The 19,368-nt window shown below is 46.2% G+C and overlaps 1 protein-coding gene and 1 non-coding gene across 16 annotated transcripts in view; both read right to left on the minus strand.

The window, feature by feature from the left end:
- Nucleotides 1-307: 307 nt before the first annotated feature.
- Nucleotides 308-411, minus strand: LOC123851515 (U6 spliceosomal RNA). The gene has a single exon (XR_006792623.1). It is a non-coding gene; the product is annotated as a U6 spliceosomal RNA (small nuclear RNA).
- A 14,694-nt stretch (nucleotides 412-15,105) lies between these two features.
- The window catches only part of BCOR (BCL6 corepressor), an 86,025-nt gene continuing 81,762 nt past the window's right edge, over nucleotides 15,106-19,368 (minus strand). For 10 of the 15 annotated variants that reach the window (XM_064573924.1, XM_064573926.1, XM_064573925.1 and 7 more), the window contains 2 exons: nucleotides 18,536-18,823; nucleotides 15,106-15,823 (listed from right to left, as the gene is read on the minus strand). In XM_064573924.1, coding sequence (XP_064429994.1) covers nucleotides 15,751-15,823; nucleotides 18,536-18,823 — 361 coding nt within the window. In that variant the 3' untranslated portion in view covers nucleotides 15,106-15,750. Of the gene's footprint in view, nucleotides 15,824-17,698; nucleotides 18,824-19,368 lie in introns of those variants that run through there. The other 5 variants (XM_045876351.3, XM_045876339.3, XM_045876346.3 and 2 more) reach the window with 2 other exon arrangements.

Below are 19,368 nucleotides of genomic sequence, written 5' to 3' on the forward strand. Positions count from 1 at the left end.
CGAATCCGTTCATCATGCTAAGCATTGTCCTAAGCCATTTACTTACAGGATCCCAATTAATCCTTCAGGCAACCCAGGGCATTATTCTCGTTCTAGTCTACAGAGAAGGCCATTGATTTGAACTCAGATCAGACCCGAGTTGAAATGCAGATTTGACCATATTCTCTTTGCCTTTTTTCCCGCTCCTATTCATTTCTTTTTTTTTTTTTTTTGAGTACTATAACAATGTTACTGTAGTTTCAGGTGTACAACAGTGATTCAACTTCTATATTATGTTACCCTCGCCGCAAGTGTAGCTTCCATGCAAAATAAAATGGGACACTTCACGAATTTGCGTCTCATCCTTGAGCAGGAAACATGCTAGTCTTTGTATTGTGCCAATTTTAGTCCATGTGCGGCCAAAGCGAGCACTCTGCTACTCATTCTTAAGGTAAACTGCTGTATCAGTTAGGATTAGGGTCGGTTATGTGGCACAGAAAGGCTATAATAATAGTTGCCTGATAAGAGAGATGCTTATTTCACATAATCCACGTCAAACTTTGAAAGTTTCCTTGCTTTCTTGTGTAAGATGTTCCAGACTCAGCTTGTATTTTCTGCCCCAGGTCTGGAATCAGTCAGTTCTCCAAAAAGCCCTGATTCTTTTCAGGTGGAAAATGGTATCTAGAGGCCACAGTTTAAGGACACCTGGCTGGCTCAGTCCGTAGAGCATGCGACTCTTGATCTCGAGGTCGTGAGTTCAAGTCCCATGTTGGGTGTAGAGACAACTCAAAAAAAAAAAAAAAAAAAGAATGGAGGCCACAGTTTGCACACTATGTTTTATTTTTTATTTATTTATTTTTTAAGATTTTATTTATTTATTTGAGACAGAATGAGAGAGAGACAGCACATGAGAGGGGGGAGGGTCAGAGGGAGAAGCAGACTCCCTGCCGAGCAGGGAGCCCGATGCGGGACTCGATCCCGGGACTCCAGGATCATGACCTGAGCCGAAGGCAGTCGCTTAACCAACTGAGCCACCCAGGCGCCCGGACACTATGTTTTCTAAAGAGGCACAGAATGCCCAGAATCAGGGCTGTATTTCCAGCCTCCCTTGCACCTAGCTATGAGTGTATGACTGAATTCTCATCCATGGCACATAAATGGAGCTGTTTGCGATGACTTCTGGGCGATATCTTACAAGAGGCAGGTGTGACTTGTCCCTTCCTTCTCCCTGCTATCTGGAATGTGGATATGATGGCCAGCACTCTGGCAGCTTCACAGAACCATGAGGTAAAAGCCGTGTGTGGAGAGAGACAGAGCAAAAGTTGGTATGGTGACACAGCACTTCTATTTTGCGGGCGCCTGGGTGGCTCAGTCGGTTAAGCGACTGCCTTCAGCTCAGGTCATGATCCCGGGGTCCTGGGATCGAGTCCTGCGTCAGGCTCCCTGCTCAACAGGGGGACTGTTTCTCCCTCTTCCTCTGCCGCTCCCATTGCTTGTGCTCTCCTGCTCTCTCTCTGTCAAATAAATAAATAAAATCTTTAAAAATAAATAAAAAATAAAAAAATAAAAATAAACTTATATTTTATTTAAGAAAAAAATACCTTCTACCTTATTTAAGCCACTATTATTTTATTCATGTGTTGTTTTTGTTCACCCTTTTGGTTTTGGCCCTCAAATCCAAAGCTGTTCTTTACTGGTAGAGCAGAATGTTGATTAAATACATCCTAGGACAGGGCGCCTGGGTGGCTCAGTTGGTTAAGCAACTGCCTTCGGCTCAGGTCATGATCCTGGAGTCCCGGGATCGAGTCCCACATCGGGCTCCCTGCTTGGCGGGGAGTCTGCTTCTCCCTCTGACCCCCCCCCATACTCTCTCTCTCTCAGTCTCTCTCTCTCTCAAATAAATAAATAAAATCTTAAAAAAATAAAAATAAAAATAAAAATAAATACATCCTAGGACAATAAAATACCATGTCAACCATCAAAAATATTGACAAAGTATAGTCATTCACATTGAAAGATGTTTGCCATATATTGCTTTAAAAGCTGCTTATAAAGCACATGAAAACAAAACAAAACAGAGAGATGCACAGAAAAAGAAAATTGAAAGCATAATCACCCAAACATTGCCTCCCCCTGTCCCCCCGACCCCGGCGCCATGGGCTTGCAGTTCATTTGTATAATAAAAAATTTAAAATTTTTAAATTAAAAGAATTTTTTAAACTCCTGCCATACACTGGATTCACTTATTTATTTATCAGGAAATTAACCAAGACCCCAGGCTCGCCGGCCTCACTGCACTGTTTCTCTGGGGAACATTTGAGCCAGAGGCTCTTGAAGTGGTCTCTTCGCCCCTACACAGGGGTTGAATCATCCAGACCCGGCACAATTCTGGAAATTCGTGTGCCGTATTTCTGTGCGAGTGAAAAAAATCTCCAGGCCATACACTGGAGTTTGCAAACTGGTGAGCCCCGGAGCCTAACCGGGGTGGTTTTATTTGGCCTACACAGCGTTTTTATCAAAGTCATGAACGGCTGTGAAGGCTCACATAAAACCCGGATTACTGGCTTCTCTTCTGGAAAGTCCGTTTCTGCAGGGCCCTGTTCCGACCGCAGGTCAGCCCAAGACAGGGCACGGATGGGCAGCGGGGCCCGAACTGCCCATGCGGGTTGCTCCGTGAAACATCACAGCCCTCCCCAGGCACTTCAGTGGGGTTCCTTGGTTTCCACGCACTCAAGGATTTCCCGCCTGTAGAGATTTGGAGCATGTGCGGGGCAGAGGAAGCATGATGGCTTTAAAACATGCCTCCAGGGGCGCCTGGGTGGCTCAGTCGGTTAAGTGTCTGCCTTCGGCTCAGGTCATGATCCCAGGGTACTGGGATCGAGCCCCGCATCGGGCTCCCTGCTCCGCGGGAAGCCGGTTTCTCCCTCTGCCTGCCACTTCCCCCGCTTGTGCTCTCTCTTTCTGTCAAATAAATAAATAAATAAATAAATAAATAAATAAATAAAACATGCCTCCAGATTCTTCGACGCTCTTCCCACACAAGATGGAACCTAAACCATCTCTTTTTGAATACAGGCCGGCCTCAGCTACTCGCTGGTAGCAAATAGAACGTGATGAGCAGTGGCATCGTGGGTCATGAAAGGAAACAACTTCTTTGTTTTGTTTTGTTTTTTTAAGATTTATTTATTTATTTGAGAGAGAAAGAGCACAACCAGGGGGAGGGGCAGAGGGAGAGGGACAAGGGGACTCCCCACTGAGGGCAGAACCCAACGTGGGGCTCAACGTGGGGCTCGATCCCGGGACCCTGGGATCATGACCTGAGCCGAAGGCAGACGCTTAACCGACTGAGCCACCCAGGCGCCCCAGGCAATCCCGCTTTTAAGGGATGCTTGCCTTTGGAACCCAGCCAAACCAGAAGTTCCTTTTTGACATCTTTATTGAAATATAATTCACATGCCATAAAATTCACTCACTCAAAGTGTATAATTCAAGGGTTTTAGTGTCATCACAGAGTTGTGCGACCATCACCGTGATCAATTTTAGAGTACTTTCATCACCCACCAAAAAAGCCCCATACTCCCCTCTCCCCACCCTCCCCCAGCCTCTGGCAACCATTAATCTACTTTCTGTCTCTGTAGACATGTCTATTGTGGACCTTTCATACAAATGGAATCGTACAATATATCGTACAATATTCGTACAATATATCATACAATAATCGTACAATAATATTTTGTAAAAACAAATCGCCTTGTGTGTCTGGCTTCTTCGCTCAGCATCATGTTTTCACCGTCCATCCGTGATGTAGCAGGTGCCACTCCTTCCTTCCTTTTAACGGCTGAATCATATTCCATTGTGTGGAGAGACCTCATTTTCACATTTATCCATTCATTAGTTGATGCGCATCTGGTTTCTATCTACTACTTGGCTCTTAGGAATCACACTGCTACGAATGTCTACAAGTTTTTCTCTGGACATATGTCTTCATATCTCTTGGGTACACATCTGGGAATGGAATTGCCAGGGCAGGCTTATGGGAAATTTTCTATTTAACAATTTTTTTTAAAGATGTTATTTATTTATTTGACAGAGAGAGAGAGCACATGCACAAGGGAGTGGCAGGTAGAGGGAGAGGGAGGGGGGAAAGACAGGCTCCCCCCCCCCAGCAGAGAGCCCAACGCGGGGCTCTATCCCAGGACCCCAGGACCATGACCTGAGCTGAAGGCAGATACTCAACCAATTGAGCCACCCAGGCGCCCCTCTATTTAACATTTTGAAGCGCTGCCAAACTGTTCTCCAAAGTGGCCACATCATTTTACATTCCCATCAGTGGTGCACAGTGTCCCAATTTATCCATATCCTCGCCAATACTTGTTATTGTCTGTCTTTTGATTACAGACAGCCATCTTAGTGGGTGTGAAGTGGTAACTCACTGTGGTTTTGATTTGCATCTCCCTGATGACTAATGATGTCGAACATATTTTCTTGTACTTATTGCCCACTTACATATCTTCTTTGCAGAAATGTCTATTCCAATCCCTTACTCATTTTTTTTTTAAGTTTTCATTTATTTGAGTAAGCTCTCTACCCAACATGGGGCTTAAACTTACGACCCCGAGATCGAGAGTCACACGCTCTTCCAACTGAGCCAACCAGGTGCCCCTCCTTTACCCATTTTTTAATTGGGTAATTTAATTCGTCTTTTTATTATTGAGTTGTAAGAGTTCTTTATATATTCTGGATATAAGTCCCTTATCAGACATACGATTTGTGAACATTTTCTCACAGTCTACGGGTTGTCTTTTCACTTTTTTTTTTTTTTTTTAGGATTTTATTTATTTATTCATGACAGAGAGAGAGAGAGAGGCAGAGGGAGAAGCAGGCTCCCCGCAGAGCAGGGAGCCCCATGCGGGACTCGATCCCGGGACCCTAGGATCATGACCTGAGCCAAAGGCAGACGCTTAACCATCTGAGCCACCCAGGCGCCCGTCTTTTCACTTTCTTGATGGTTATCATTTGTAGCACAAAAGTTTTTAATTTTGAAAAAGCTCAATTTCTTTTTTCTTGGATTGCTCGTGCTTTTGCTGTCATCTCTGAAAAAGCATTGCCTACCCAAGATTCACTCCTGTTTTCTCCTTAAAGTTTTACAGTTTTGGTTCTCACACTTAGGTCATTGCTCCATTTTGAGTTAATTTGGGGGTACAGTGTGAGGTAGGGGTCCAACTTCATTCTTTGTGCGTGGATTCAGTTTTCCCAGCATCATTTGTTAAAAAGAGTGTCCTTTCTCCCATTGTATAGTCTCGGCACCCTTGTCAAAAGTTGGTTCACTATCTATGTGAGGGTTTATTTCTGGGCTCTCTATTCTATACTCTTTCATTGTTCTATATGTCCTTATGCCAGTGTAAGCCATAACACTTGGGGGTGACTTTCGTTTTATTCAACCGGTCCCCGATTAAAGGTATGTGGGCTGCTTCCAATCTTTTGCTATTACAAAAACTTCTACAGGGGCACCCGGCATCCTAAAATCTTTAAAAAAAAAAAAAAAAACCTGCTACAAAGTATAGCTTTCTGCATCCATCTTCTCATATATTTTGCAGTAATATATTTGGGATCAATTCCTAGAAGTGTGATTGCCAGACCAAAGGGTAAATTTGCTCAATGTTGCCCAATTTCCCCCTATAATGGCTGTACCATTTTGTATTCCAACCAGCAAGGTATGAAAACGCCTGTTTCCACACCGCCTCCCCCACAGAGTATGTTGTCAAACTTTTGGGCTTATGTCCATGTGACAGGTAAGAAGGGGTAACATAGTAATTCACATTCTTCTTCTTCTTTTTTTTTTTTTTTAAAGATTCTATCTATTTACTTGAGGCAGAGAGAATGAGAGAGAGAGAGCACATGAGAGGGAGGAGGGTCAGAGGGAGAAGCAGACTCCGTGCTGAGCAGGGAGCCCGATGCGGGACTCGATCCCGGGACTCCAGGATCATGACCTGAGCCGAAGGCAGTCGCTTAACCAACTGAGCCACCCAGGCGCCCGCACATTCTTCTTCTTATTAGCAAGATTGAACATCTTTTCACATGTTTAAGGGCCATCTGCATTATTTTCTATGACCCTCCTAGTCACATCATGTATATTTTCCTATCAGGTTGTTGACCTTTTTCTACCCTGCTTTCCAAAAGAATGAGCTAACATTCTAAAGAAGGACAACAGGCACATCAACACAACAGGGAATTACAATTTCAATAAAATGTATTAAGATGGGGTGACTTTATGCAACTGTCACAACTGGAACAGGGGTCAGCAGGAAGGTGAGAATGGATAGAAGGAGTCAAATGAGGGGCGCCTGGCTGGCTCAGTCAGAAGCGCATGCGACTCTTGAACTTGGGGTCGTAAGTTCGAGCCCCACGTTGGGTGTGGAGCCTACTTGAGAAAAAATTTTTTAAAAATACAATATTAGAAGGAATCGAGTGAAAGTTGGGGAAAGACAAAGGCAGCTGAAGGAAGGAGTGCTAGGAACCTTCCTTGCTTCTTTTATTGGAGGATTGAAATCCCGCGGTGTAACACAGCCACCAGGCCAACTCAGAAAGGTCTCGCCCTTTTAGCCCAAAGCCTTTGGTTGGGAACGTTATTAGCACTTGTATAGACCTTGCAAATCCCGCAGAGTTGGGGGTCGCAGAGGCTGAGGCAAAAGTTAAGCCTTGGGCCAATCACCTAGCCTTAAAGTTGCCTCCAAAATGTATTCAGGTCATGCTCCCGCCCGCCAGCAAGATTAATCTGTAGAGAAAAGCCGGGCAGATAAGAGATCATTGCAAACTCTTAGGATTTTCCTTCTGGAACTGTAGACATAGGATGTGCCTGAAGACCAGAAACTGTTTACTTCTGTTATTTTTTTTTAAGATTTTATTTATTTATTTGACAGAGAGAGACAGCGAGAGAGGGAACACAAGCAGGGGGAGTGGGAGAGGGAGAAGCAGGCTTCCCGCCGAGCAGGGAGCCCGATGCGGGGCTCGATCCCAGGACCCTGGGACCACGACCCGAGCCGAAGGCAGACGCTTAACAACTAAGCCACCCAGGCGCCCCTACTTCTGTTATTTTAAGCATCACACAGGTTTCAGTCAGAAGAAACTTCTGCTTCCAAAGTTCATATCCTGAGCCTGCTCCCTTGCTTTCTTCTTTTTCTTTTCTTTTCTTTTTTCTTTTCCTTCTTTCTTTCTTTCTTTCTTTCTTTTTCTTTCTTCTTTCTTTCTTTCTTTCTTTCTTTCTTTCTTTCTTTCTTTCTTTCTTTCTTTCTTCCTTCCTTCCTTCCTTCCTTCCTTCCTTCCTTCCTTCCTTTCGTTTTTCTTTTTCCTTCCTTCCTCCCTCTCTCTCTCTCTCTCTCTCTCTCTTTTTCTTTCTTTCCTTTGTTCCTCTTGCTTGCTTGCTTGCTTGATTTCTCTTTTCTCCCTCCCTCCCTTCCTTTTGTCCTCCTCCTCCTTCCCCTCTTTACCCCCTCCCCCATCTGGTAACCATTTCCCTCCCTCTACTACCCCCCTAGGTGACAACTATCCTGAATTAGGTATGTATCACTCCTCTTCTTGTTTTTATATCTTTACTAACTAGTCAGAAACCCATTAAGACTATAACAGGGGATTGTGCCTGTTTGTAATGTTACATAAATGTGTCATGCCATGCACATTCTTCTGTAAATTACCTTCTAGTTTGATCAGTTACGTCTGGGACATGCATCTGCCTTGGTTGCTGGAGCTCGGGTCTGGTATCTCACTGGCTGACTGGAAGCCGATTCATTTATCCACTCGTCTGCTCCGACACCCCCTCCCCGGAGAGGCCTTCCCTGGCCTGCCCACTCATCTAGAGCCGGCCTTTTCATTCTTTTTCCCTCTCTTCCTCTCTAATATAAGCACACCGAGGAAAAACACCAGCTTCCAAAGCAGATCCGGCCCCTGCTAACCCTGCCCCCAGTCCTTTCTCACAGCACGCGAGGCCCAGGGAAAGCGTGTGCGTGTTTAGGTGTTTGGGTCGGCCAAGAGGCAGAGGCAAGCTGGAAGGGGACAGGAAAGCGAGTCTTGGGGGAGGAAGCAGGAAAAGCTGAAGGGGAGCCTTCACACCCTGGTCAGGTGGGCCACTTGCCAAAGGTGAGGGAAGGAAGGCGGGGTGTGTGGGACTCAGAGGGAGTGCATTCCAGTTCAGCCAGGCGCTTGGGTCCTAAGCCAGGCCGCCCATTGGAGGAGGCCCACGTCTTGCCAGAATGAGCCTGCCTCAGCACGGCTGCTACGCTCAGTCACCGGCTGGGAAGGGCCCACAGGAAGTGTGGCCTTGGCCTGAACGTGGGCCGGATCCAGGAGAGCAGGCGGCCTGGACCGTGGGTAGACTATGCCCCCCAGGGCAGGTGTGAGCCGTGCCTTCTCGTGGCCCGCTCTGGCCCGCGATTTGGCTTTGGCCGCCCGTCGGCAGGGACTTCACGGGGACCTCTCTGCTCGGGTGGAGACCTGGCGGCCCAATCCATCCTCAGAAATCTGTTTGTCTGAGCCAGGGGGCTCTGGGAAGGAGGGCGCTAGGAACTGAACGTGGGTGTCCCCCAGCCCCCACCTAAATTCACCTGTCGGAATCCTACCCCTGATGTGATGGTCTGAGGAGCTGGAGCCTTCGGGAGGTGACTAGGTCATGAGGGTGGAGCCCTCATGAACGGGGTTAGTACCCTTATAAAAGAGGCCATAGGGCTGGCTGGCTACTTTTCTACCCTACGAGGACCCGGTAAGAAAGCAGCCATCCGGGGCGCCTGGGTGGCTCGGTCGTTAAGCGTCTGCCTTTGGCTCAGGTCATGATCCCAGGGTCCTGAGATCGAGTCCCGCATCGGGCTCCCTGCTTAGCGGGGAGTCTGCTTCTCCCTCTCCCACTCCCCCTGCTCACGCTCGCGCTCACACACTCTCTCTCTCTCTAATAAATAAATAAATAAAATATTGAAAAAAAGAGAAATCTCCATTGTTTAGGAGCCACCCACTCTACGGTACTTTGTGATTATAGCAGCCTGAATGAATTAAGACAGGGGGTGACTTCAGCGTGAGAAGGAGAGACACCCCTCCCCCAAAGCCAGATCCACATCCAACCCCCCCAACCTCTGAACCTGGGCTTCAGGAGGGGCCTTGATGGAGAGGGGCACAAAACCTCTTGGGCCTTCTGTTTTTGGCAGCATCCTAATACCTTTTAGAAAAAAGGAGAAGAGTGACAAGGTAATAAATGTTTTAACCTGCCTCTGTCTCATCTTTCTCTCAGGAAACTGCTTTGAGAGGCATTGAAAAAAAGGCTGAGATGAAAATTACAATTTTTTTCCTTCTTTTCCCCTCAACTTATTATTTTGAAAAATTTCAAATCTATAGAAAACTTGAAAGAACAGTTTAATATACGCTTTACCTCGATACACAATTAGTAATATTTTGCCATGTTTTTGTTATCTGTGTGTGTGTGTACTTTTTGCTGAACCATTTGCAAGTAAATTACAGATGTCATGAAAATTCACCCTTAAACACCCTAGCGTACATCGCCCCAGAATAAGAACATTTTCTTACATAACCGCAATGCCATTATCACTAAGGAAATTTACATTTATTCAATAATACCCTCTAATTTATAGCCTTTATTTCTATTTCCCATTTAACTCTATAGTGAGAGAAACCACATCAGTGGTTGCCTGGGGTGAGGGAGTCATTGAAAGCAAAGAGGCACCAGGAAACTTTTGGGGGGGCGATGAACATGTTAGATGCTTGACTGGGAGTGGTGGTTACAGGGGTGTGAAATTGTCAAAACTCATAGAACTGTACATTGAAATGGGCGTCTTTTATTGTATGTAAATTATACCTCATTAAGATTGATTTTTAAAAATTTCTCCAGTAGTCCCCAAAGTGTTTTATTTATTTTTTAAAAGATTTTATTTATTTTTAGAGAGAGCAAGAGGGAGAGTGCAAGGAGCAGAGGGAGAGAGGGAGAGAATCCCAAGCAGACTCTGTGCTGAGTCTTCTCTCCCTAATCTCACGACCCTGAGGTCATGACCTGGGCCGAAACAAGAGTCCGACGCTTAACCGACTGAGCCACCCAGGCTCCCCCTCAAGAGTTTTATAGCGATTTTTTTTCTGTCCTAGAATTCTATCTAGGTTCATGTGTTACATTTGATTGCCTTGTCTCTTCTTCTCTAATATAGAACATTCCCTTCCGCTTTTGTTTTTCATGACATGGATTAAAAAATAAAAATAAAGGAAGGCCAGGCCAGTTGTCTTGCAGAATGTCCCACATTCTGGATTTAGCTGTCTCCTCATGATTGGATTCAGGTTACACATTTTTTTTTTAAATTTATTTATTTGACAGAGAGAGACACAGCGAGAGAGGGAACACAAGCGGCGGGGTGGGGGAGGGAGAAGCGGGCTTCCTGCTGAGCAGGGAGCCCGATGCGGGGCTCGATCCCGGGACCCTGGGATCATGACCCAAGCCAAAGGCAAACGCTTAACGACTGAGCCTCCCAGGCGCCCCTGGGTTACACATTTTTGACAAGAACACTACGGAGGTGATGCCGTGTCCTGACTCAGCCCATGTGCCAGTCTGTCCCTCCACAGGCAAGGCTCACTTTGTAGGCTCCTTGCTAGAGACTCGGGGTCAGCCATTTCTTCAAGCAGTCCCTGGTTCTTGATGGTGGAGAATGGTGTTTAGAAACCAAGAACTTGCTGCTAGATGTGCTCATTGTTACTGGAGTGTCAATGTTTTTTCAGCCTTTTTAGTGGACAGAACTTAAAAATCCACATTGTATTTGTTTTGTTTAAATCTTGAGTTGACAATTCAAATCGACATCACAGGGTACTTTCTCTTCCCTACATTCTATATTCATATTTCCCTTTTTACACGGTGGTTTCCAACATCACCAATATCTTTGCTTTGTCCTATGATGCACGTAAAACACATTCAGAATTATGATACAAATACCACTACAAGAGATCTGCTAAGTAGATTTCAAGATATCTCTGCAGTTATTTTTGTCCTTAGAATATATTCCATATAGTTAGGCTCCATGAACCTACTTAAAAAAAGAAAAAAAAAAGGGCACCTGGGTGGCTCAGTCAGAATATATTCCACTAAGGATGTGTACTCCATGTACTCTGCTTGAAACTTACTTCAGTTAACTTTTTTCTGTGGGGTGATGTTGTCAATGTGATACAAAGTTTAATTTTTCCTGTTGACATTCAAATTCAGCATTTGCCCTCATTCAGTTATTTTTATTTTTGGCTTTTGGATATTTAAACCACTTAAAACTATATATTCGGCATACCCAGGGAAGTCTGGCCCCTTCTGTGACCCCTCTAGCCTTTGCCTTGAGAACTAGCATCTGCCATGGTTTCTCTGCGTTTTCCCAGCAAACAGGTCATCTCACCAGATGGCTGAGATAAAAACACAAGTCTAGCTTGCAGAAATTTACAGATTGTGTGTGAAGGGGCAGGCTCATTTCAGGGTCTATTTTTTTAAAGTATATGACTTTTTAATTTAATTTTATTAATTTTATTTATTTTAAGATTTTGTTTAAAAGATTTTATTTATTTATTTGAGAGAGAGAGAGAGCGCGAGAGAAGACAGCGTGAGTGGGGTGAAGGGCAGAGGGAGAAGCAGACTCCCTGCTGAGCGGGAAACCCAACGCGGGGCTCCATCCCGGGACTCCTGGGATCGTGACCCTGAGCCGAAGGCAGACACTTAACCAACTGAGCCACCCAGGTGCCCCCAAATTTTTTTATTTTTTATTTTTTATTTTATTTTATTTTTATTTATTTATTTGACACAGAGAGACACAGTGAGAGAGGGAACACAAGCAGGGGAAGTGGGAGAGGGAGAAGCAGGCTTCCTGCCCAGCAGGGAGCCCGATGGGGGACTCAATCCCAGGACCCTGGGACCATGACCCGAGCCGAAGGCAGACACTTAATAACTGAGCCACCCAGGTGCCCCAAGATTTTTTTATTTTTAAGTAATCTCTACACCCAATGTGGGGCTCAAATTTAGAACCCCAAGATCAAGGTTCACATGTTTTACCAACTGAGCCAACCCCGGTACCCCAAGTGTTCAGCATTTTTAAACGAAGGAACATAAGCATTTATCTGGTGCCTACTGTCTATTGGGCCTGGTGCTTGGTGTTCTAAATATGTTATCTCATTTAATCCTCACAACAACTCTGAAAGATAGGTATCGATGGTCATTAAAAAAAATTTTTTTTTTAACTTTTTTTTTAAAGATTTTATTTATATGTCAGAGAGAGAGAGAGAGTACAAGCAGGGGGAGCGACAGGCAGAGGGAGAGAGAGAAGCAGGCTTCCCGTGGAGCAGGGAGCCCGATGCGGGGCTCGATCCCAGGACCCTGGGATCACGACCTGAGCCGAAGGCAGCCACTCAACTGACTGAGCCACCCAGGCGCCCCTTAACTTTTTTTTAAGTAGGCTCCACACCCAGGATGGGGCTCAGATTCACAACCGCAAGATCAAGAGTCACTTGTTCTACTGACTGAGCCAGCCAGACGCCCCACACAATTTTATTGTAGAAAATTTCAAATATAACCAAAATGAGAAAGAGTATAATGGAAATAACCCCCCATGTGCCCATCACCAGCTTCAACAATTACCGACCGATGATCAGCCTTGCTTCCTCTATACCTCTGCCTTACCCCTCCGGGATGACTTTGATGCAAATCCCAGATAGCTTGTTATTTCACTCATAAATATTTTAGCATGTATTACTAAAAGGACTCCACCAAAAAATGTTCAGTGCTCCTATTTCCCTGGTTTTCACAAACATATATTTTTTAAATTCTTTTTATTATTATTTTTTAAAGTTGGTTTTTTTTTTTTTTTTTGGACAGAGAGAGACACAGCGAGAGAGGGAACACAAGCAGGGGGAGTGGGAGAGGGAGAAGGAGGCTTCCTGCCGAGCAGGGAGCCTGATGCGGGGCTCGATCCCAGGACCCTGGGATCATGACCTGAGCCGAAGGCAGACACTTAACCAACTGAGCCACCCAGGCGCCCCTCACATTATATTTCTATTGGGGAGCACGGCTTGATCAGTCTTCAGGTTCAAATTTTTGGCAAGACAACTTCATAGGAGGTGAAGTGTTTTCCCATCAGGAGGCTCACAAAGCCTGGTTGTTCCTTTTTGTATTTTCCTTTATTTTTGGTAATGTTGGCATTCATAAACGATCATTGCCTAGATCCACTGGTTCCTGAAGGGTCGTAAACTGGTAACATTCTGGAATTTCTTCAGGTACTGGCTGGGATACTGTCGTAGAGCAAAACATTTCCTTTCATATAGGAAAGGCAGGGGAAATGTTCAATTCTTTCCCTTTGTTTGCTAAATTTTCAAATGATGAGGTTTTCCCCAACACTCCTCCAACGGGGGAATCAAGGGAATTTGGTTTTGCATGCCTTTAAATGAACTCACAATTTGAACATATTCATGCTTATTTATTCATTGCAGCTATCCTCACTGATGCTCAAAGCAGTCCATATTTATCCTATTGGAGGCTTCTCCAAGTTGGCTGCTATGTCTTTTTGACAAAGCCCCACCAGCTTATTGTGTCTGTCCATACTCCCCTCCGTCTCCCTCCCCAAACTGCAATCAACCATTTCTCGAAGGAAGCTCAATTCTTTGTAGTGGGGTAAGGTATTTAGAAACCACAGTGTGGGACCTAGTGGTGTCCATTTCTATAGGTCATTGTTTCTAGGCCTTTTCAGCAGTGGACAGAGCTATGAAATATATATATATATATTTAAAGATTTTATTTATTTGACAGAGAGAGACACAGTGAGAGAGGGAACACAAGCAGGGGGAGTGGGAGAGGGAGCAGAGGGCTTCCCGCTGAGCAGGGAGCCCGATGCGGGACTCGATCCCAGGACCCTGGGACCATGACCTGAGCCGAAGGCAGACGCTTAACGACTGAGCCACCCAGGCACCCCCGAAATATATTTTTAAAAGATTTTATTTTTAAGTAATCTCTGCACCCAACGTGGGGCTCGAACTTCCAACCCTGAGATCGAGAGGCGCGTCGTGCTCTGCTGACTGAGCCAGGCGCCCCGAAATATTTTTTTAAGATAAAATTCATGACTTCATAGTGATACTACTTCTAATTCAGTTTCAGGACTGCGTAATTGGTATTCAACCTCACCAGTCCTACATTTGCATCTCCTTTCTCCTGTGCTGAAAATCTCAGTTCCCAACAACAACAGATACTTTTTGCTTTATCTCACAACACAAACAGGACCGGCTCAGAATAACAATGCGGACACCATCACGAAGGATAGGATTACTGAAAACAAATTTGAAATGTTTTTTGCCCTTTTCTGTCCTCAGGGTAAATCCACAAAGGATTATATAATCAATTGATTGTGTTCTAAAGTCTCTTGAAATGTGTGGCGGTTCGACCAACTGGGTACAAGCCGAGTTTGCTTCATGTTGCTTTTTGATTTGTAGGCATTGCTTACAGTAGAAAACTATGGAAACTCTAAAGTCAAATCTATACAATAAGGAAATTCAGAGATGTATAGCTTCCACCCTCTTTCGATTGCAGCTAGTTCTATTTTCCCCAGATGTAAGCATTCATTCTTTCAAAGGTGTTTCATTTTTAAAATAAAGCAGATATGTGTCTACGCTTAACTCCCCATCCCCATCTTAAATAGCAGGAAACCGTGCGTACTTTTCTTCACCTTGTCTTTTCATTTAATGATCTACGCTGAAGAACATTCTAAAGCCATTCAGAGAGCAGGTCCCCAGTCCCTTGCACGGATGCACTGGTTCATTTACCCAGAACCCGGCTGACAGAGACTCAGATGTCTTCGGTCCTTTACTATGAACAACTAGTAGGCCAATTTGCCAAAAGAGAACAAGGCTAAAAGAGTACCATGCCCAAGTTCACACAGGTGGTAAGCATATGAAGATCAGATTTGGCTGGAGTAGTAGAAAAACTCAAAATTAACAGTGGCCTGCCTCGACATCACTTCCTAGTGTCCCACATAAAAGCCAGGCAGGGCGGGGCTGGGCGGGGGGCTCTGTCACACCAGGGCATCGGGGACCCAGGCCCCGCCCCCCCCCCCCCCCCCCCCGGGAGCGCGTTTCTCGGTCAAGGGCGGCTGCTCTGGCTCTGGGGGTCGCAACCACAGTTCAGCCATGGGAGGGAGGACAGGACACCTTCAGAGACACCTTCAGAAGTGGAAGGAACCGCACGCTGCCCTCCACCCAGGGTGAGCAGGGAGTGACTCACCCTCCCTGTGATCTCACTGCAGCCACGGGGGTCTCCGGGTCACACTGCGTCTTACATGGCATCTTCACGGTCTACACCCAGCGAGGTGTGCTTGACACCCACGTCCCCGCGATTCCCACAGGGGAGCTTCTACACCTGTCCCACCTCCTCTTTACCCGTGGTCAGTGCTTTGGCCCTTCTTCATCCATGTTTCCACACGTGCAATACATGCTCTTTATGCTCTATAACGCTCCTCCAGCTGCAGGAACCACGGCCTCCGATGTTTCCTGAACCAAGCTCATTACGCCCCCGTCCAGCCCGTAAACCTGGGGCTCCCACCTGTCTTCTTGGCTTAATTAATAGAAATGCCCTTCATCCGGGATGGAACCTCAGCTGGCCTCGGGCCCTCCGTTTGCCTCCAGCCCAAATACAAATACAACGAGCTCAACGCCCTGGTGTTCTTCTTCGCTTTATTTTGGGCCCAGGGGAGCCGAGTTTGAGCTCACCAGTTCTTTTTGCTTAAATTACTCCTGAGGGTCTGTGTGACAGGTCTTGCTATCTGCTTTTTCCTTTTTGCCACTCTCACTGTCGTTTTTCCTAAAAAACAAAAATTCAACAAATGATAAAACAGTCATTTTAATACCGGAGTGGGGGATGGGCGGAAAAGGTGGCTGGGGATGGAGAACAGGAACCTGTTATTTCTGAAATGTGTGGATTGTTTTTCCTTTCTTTTCTGGTCAAAACAACATTTATTTATTATCTTTTTAAAAAATTATTTATTTGAGAGAGAGCAAAAGTGGAGTGGGGAGGAGGGACAGAGGCAGAGGGAGAAGGAGGCTCCCTGCTGAGCAAGGAGCCGAAGCGGGACTCAATCCCGGGACTCTGAGATCATGACCTGAGCCGAAGGCAGACGCTTAATCGACTGAGCCACCCAGACGCCTCTACTTTTTTTTTTTTAAACAAAATAACTTTTGGGGGGGCCAGTTTTTTTTTTTTAATTATGTTCAGTTAGCCAACAGCGTGGATTATTTTCTTAACAATGAAAGTGGATTTCTTTTGGGGCGCCTGGGTGGCTCAGTCGGTTAAGTGTCTGCCTTCGGCTCAGGTCATGATCCCAGGGTCCTGGGATCGAGCCCCGCATCGGGCTCCCTGCTCGGCGGGGAGCCTGCTTCTCCCTCTCCCACTCCCCCTGCTTGTGTTCCCTCTCTGGCTGGGTCTCTGTCAAATAAATAAGTAAAATCTTAAAAAAAAAGAAAGAAAGAAAGAAAGAAAGTGGATTTCTTTCTAATTGGAAGAATTAATAGATCAAAACCACTTGTTGGCTGCCTTTTGTCTTCAGGACATATCCCAAATGTCATATGGTACTCCAAGTCTTCCCCAACAAGGGGCTCTGTCATTCCACACGCCAGATTATCCGGGGGTCCTGCATGTCCCCCTTCCCAGCTCCTGCGGAGGCTTGCCGACCCCACCCTTTGCACGCTTCAAGACCCCACCTGAGTACATCATTTCCATGGCCTCCTCCCTGCCCCCATCTGCTCTGCCTTCGTGTCCTCCACGTTCGATGCAGGCCTAGAAAGCACTCGGGGCATTCTGAGCACCAATGGATTTGATACAAGGAATCACATGCTTATAAAATCTTTGGGAGGGACCACTGGGTTCCAGAACAATCTGCCAGGGTTGTCATCCAGGCGTCAGAAAGCAGCCGCCACAGCCCCGACTGCTTCTGAAGACCCGATGTTGGAAGGCTGGTCTAGTCGCTCCAACGGGCCAACATGTCTTGATGAGCTCTCGTCGGCAGCTCCTAGAGCAAGAAGTTGCCTCTCCCTCACTCTGCCTTCCAAACGGAGCTAGTAGCTCTCAGCTTCCCAGGCTCCGCAGTGAAGGAAGGACGTGAAAGGACGTGGGAGAGAAACTGAGTGCTAACCGAGGGAACCCAGCATGGATACTGCTGGAAAAGGAAGATGGATACTGCTGGAAAAGGAAGAGCAGTAGAGTGGCAAGGTGGTCAAAACTACAGGCCTGGACCGTAAAAGGTAACAAAAAAACATGAGGTCTGGAGGGAGAATGGATGCGACCCCTCGGTTTCTGGAAGGATCGCTCCTTAAAGATGTAGGGTTGGCCATGATGGAGTTACCGTAGTCCGTCATGGCCAAAGACAACGTTAAGGGCGTACTTGGGCATCAAGAAAAAACTGGGAAGAGAAGGATCTGAGAGACATCAAGATGTATGCCCACATACTGAGCTTTTAGGATAGGACTCCAAACTGTGTTCGGAGTATCCTCGGTCCGCTTTGGTTTCCAGAGACTATAAATTCCTCTGAAGTCCTCTGTGGGGAACTGACCATCACCACTGCCTAAAAAGCATCTGTGACAACAGTAATGTTGTAGGAAAACATAGGACACAAGATACTTCGGTTTTCTCCTTTCCTCAACAGGTTTATTGCCTTTTAAGAAAATTTTTGTAAAATATAAATACAAAGGCAGAGAATTTACTTACAAAGTTAAAACACAGATTTCAAACATAAACACACAATTCAGAAAATTTTAGTTTTATGTACATTTTCAAGCAACCTCAACATATTATGTTAGTTTTCAATATTTTACAGGGTACAGAAAAAAATAGCTCAAAGTCTTCTTTAAATAAGAGCATAAAATGTTTAAACATATAAACAATCCGGTTTGATGCGTGAAAACTAATTTCACAGCTTTTAAATTAGGATATAAAAGTTTCATACAATTAGTTGTTGTGTGTGGATATGGTTTGAATTTATATTACACGCTACTGGATTACATCCAATAGCATTTACCTGGCCTGAGCAGGTACTCTGTAAACAAAACATAAAGTTACAACAATTACCAAGTGCCTTCACCCAATTCACGTCCCCAAACCAACCACGTGGTTCTGGCCACACTTGAAACAGTTTTGTGTGACACTGAGTCCAAGTGTGCAGCTCCTTTTGCTCATTTTTTTTTTTTTCCTTAAAAAAGAAGTGGAAAGAAACTAATGTTCCAAGTAAAAACGAACAGATCCCAAGGCAGGTGTGCATTTGAAAAGTAAAGAAACATTGGAACAACTTCATAAAGACGGGCTGAGAAGTTTGAAAAGGAAAAAAAAAACCAGAAGAAAAACAAAAACAGAAACAAAAAAACAACATGTTGCTAAGTCCTTCTGACTGGAGTCATTTCTCTTATATAAAGAAGAGATATTTCCATATGTAATAGTGTCCTTTCTTTACAGAAATAGTCGTATTATGACACATATGCACAAAGATTAACACTATGACACACTGTCCATGGCCGGCGAGCTCACCAGTAGTCATCCGATGCCATGTCGCTGGGGTGCAACCATTCCACGGACGAGCCCAGCAGAGTCTGCAGCTCGCTGGTGAACTCCACCAGATCTAAGAGCTCCTTGCTTTCGGGGTTGAAGGCCTCCAGGTCTTTGGAGCAGGAGAACAAGAGACTTGCCGACACTTGCCGGTACAACTCAGCCTCAGCGATGGTGACAATTTCCACGTTTGGGAAGTTGCAGCGGAAGATGCGGGAGGACATTTTCAGCTTCTTGAGCACATCCGAGAGCAGTAGCCAGTTTCGAGGCCTGCGAACGAGACGGGAGAGTGGCTCGAGTTTCTGGGCCAACCTGAAGGCGCTCGGGGCTAGGAACCCCCACGCCGACGGGCCGGCCGGGACGGGGCACGGACACGACACGGTCACTTCTGCTGGGACACCGCCGCCCCGCCCCCGGTTCTCGCCATCCCTAGAAGATCTACTTTCGGAGGCGAGAACGCGGGACGCGACCGGATTTGTTAAGCGACCACCGACAGAGGAGCGGCCGACCTCGGCGGGAGCAGGGACGGCACCTCGGAAGGGGCCTCACCTCGGGGTGCCACGGTGCCGCCCGAGGCTGACAGGCAAACACCTGCTCACTGGGCTCTGGCCACAGCTCGGGTCACCACTGTCCGAGGCGCTCGCCTCGCTACTGTCGCTGTGGGAAGCCTTCTGCGTCCCAGCCCCGGAGCCGCTCGCCGAGGCCCCTTGGGTCGCTCCTGTCCTCTCCCCCGACCCTCCCGAACGGAGCATCATCAACGCGGAAGGCCGGCTGGCTTGGCTTGCCTTCCCTTCCCCGCGCCTCCGCCCCCATCC

The sequence above is a fragment of the Mirounga angustirostris genome, unplaced genomic scaffold (genome assembly GCF_029215605.1).
Source record: "Mirounga angustirostris isolate CCGP_5_RB_7025 unplaced genomic scaffold, mMirAng1.0.hap1 SCAF_11, whole genome shotgun sequence".
Lineage (NCBI taxonomy): Eukaryota > Metazoa > Chordata > Mammalia > Carnivora > Phocidae > Mirounga > Mirounga angustirostris.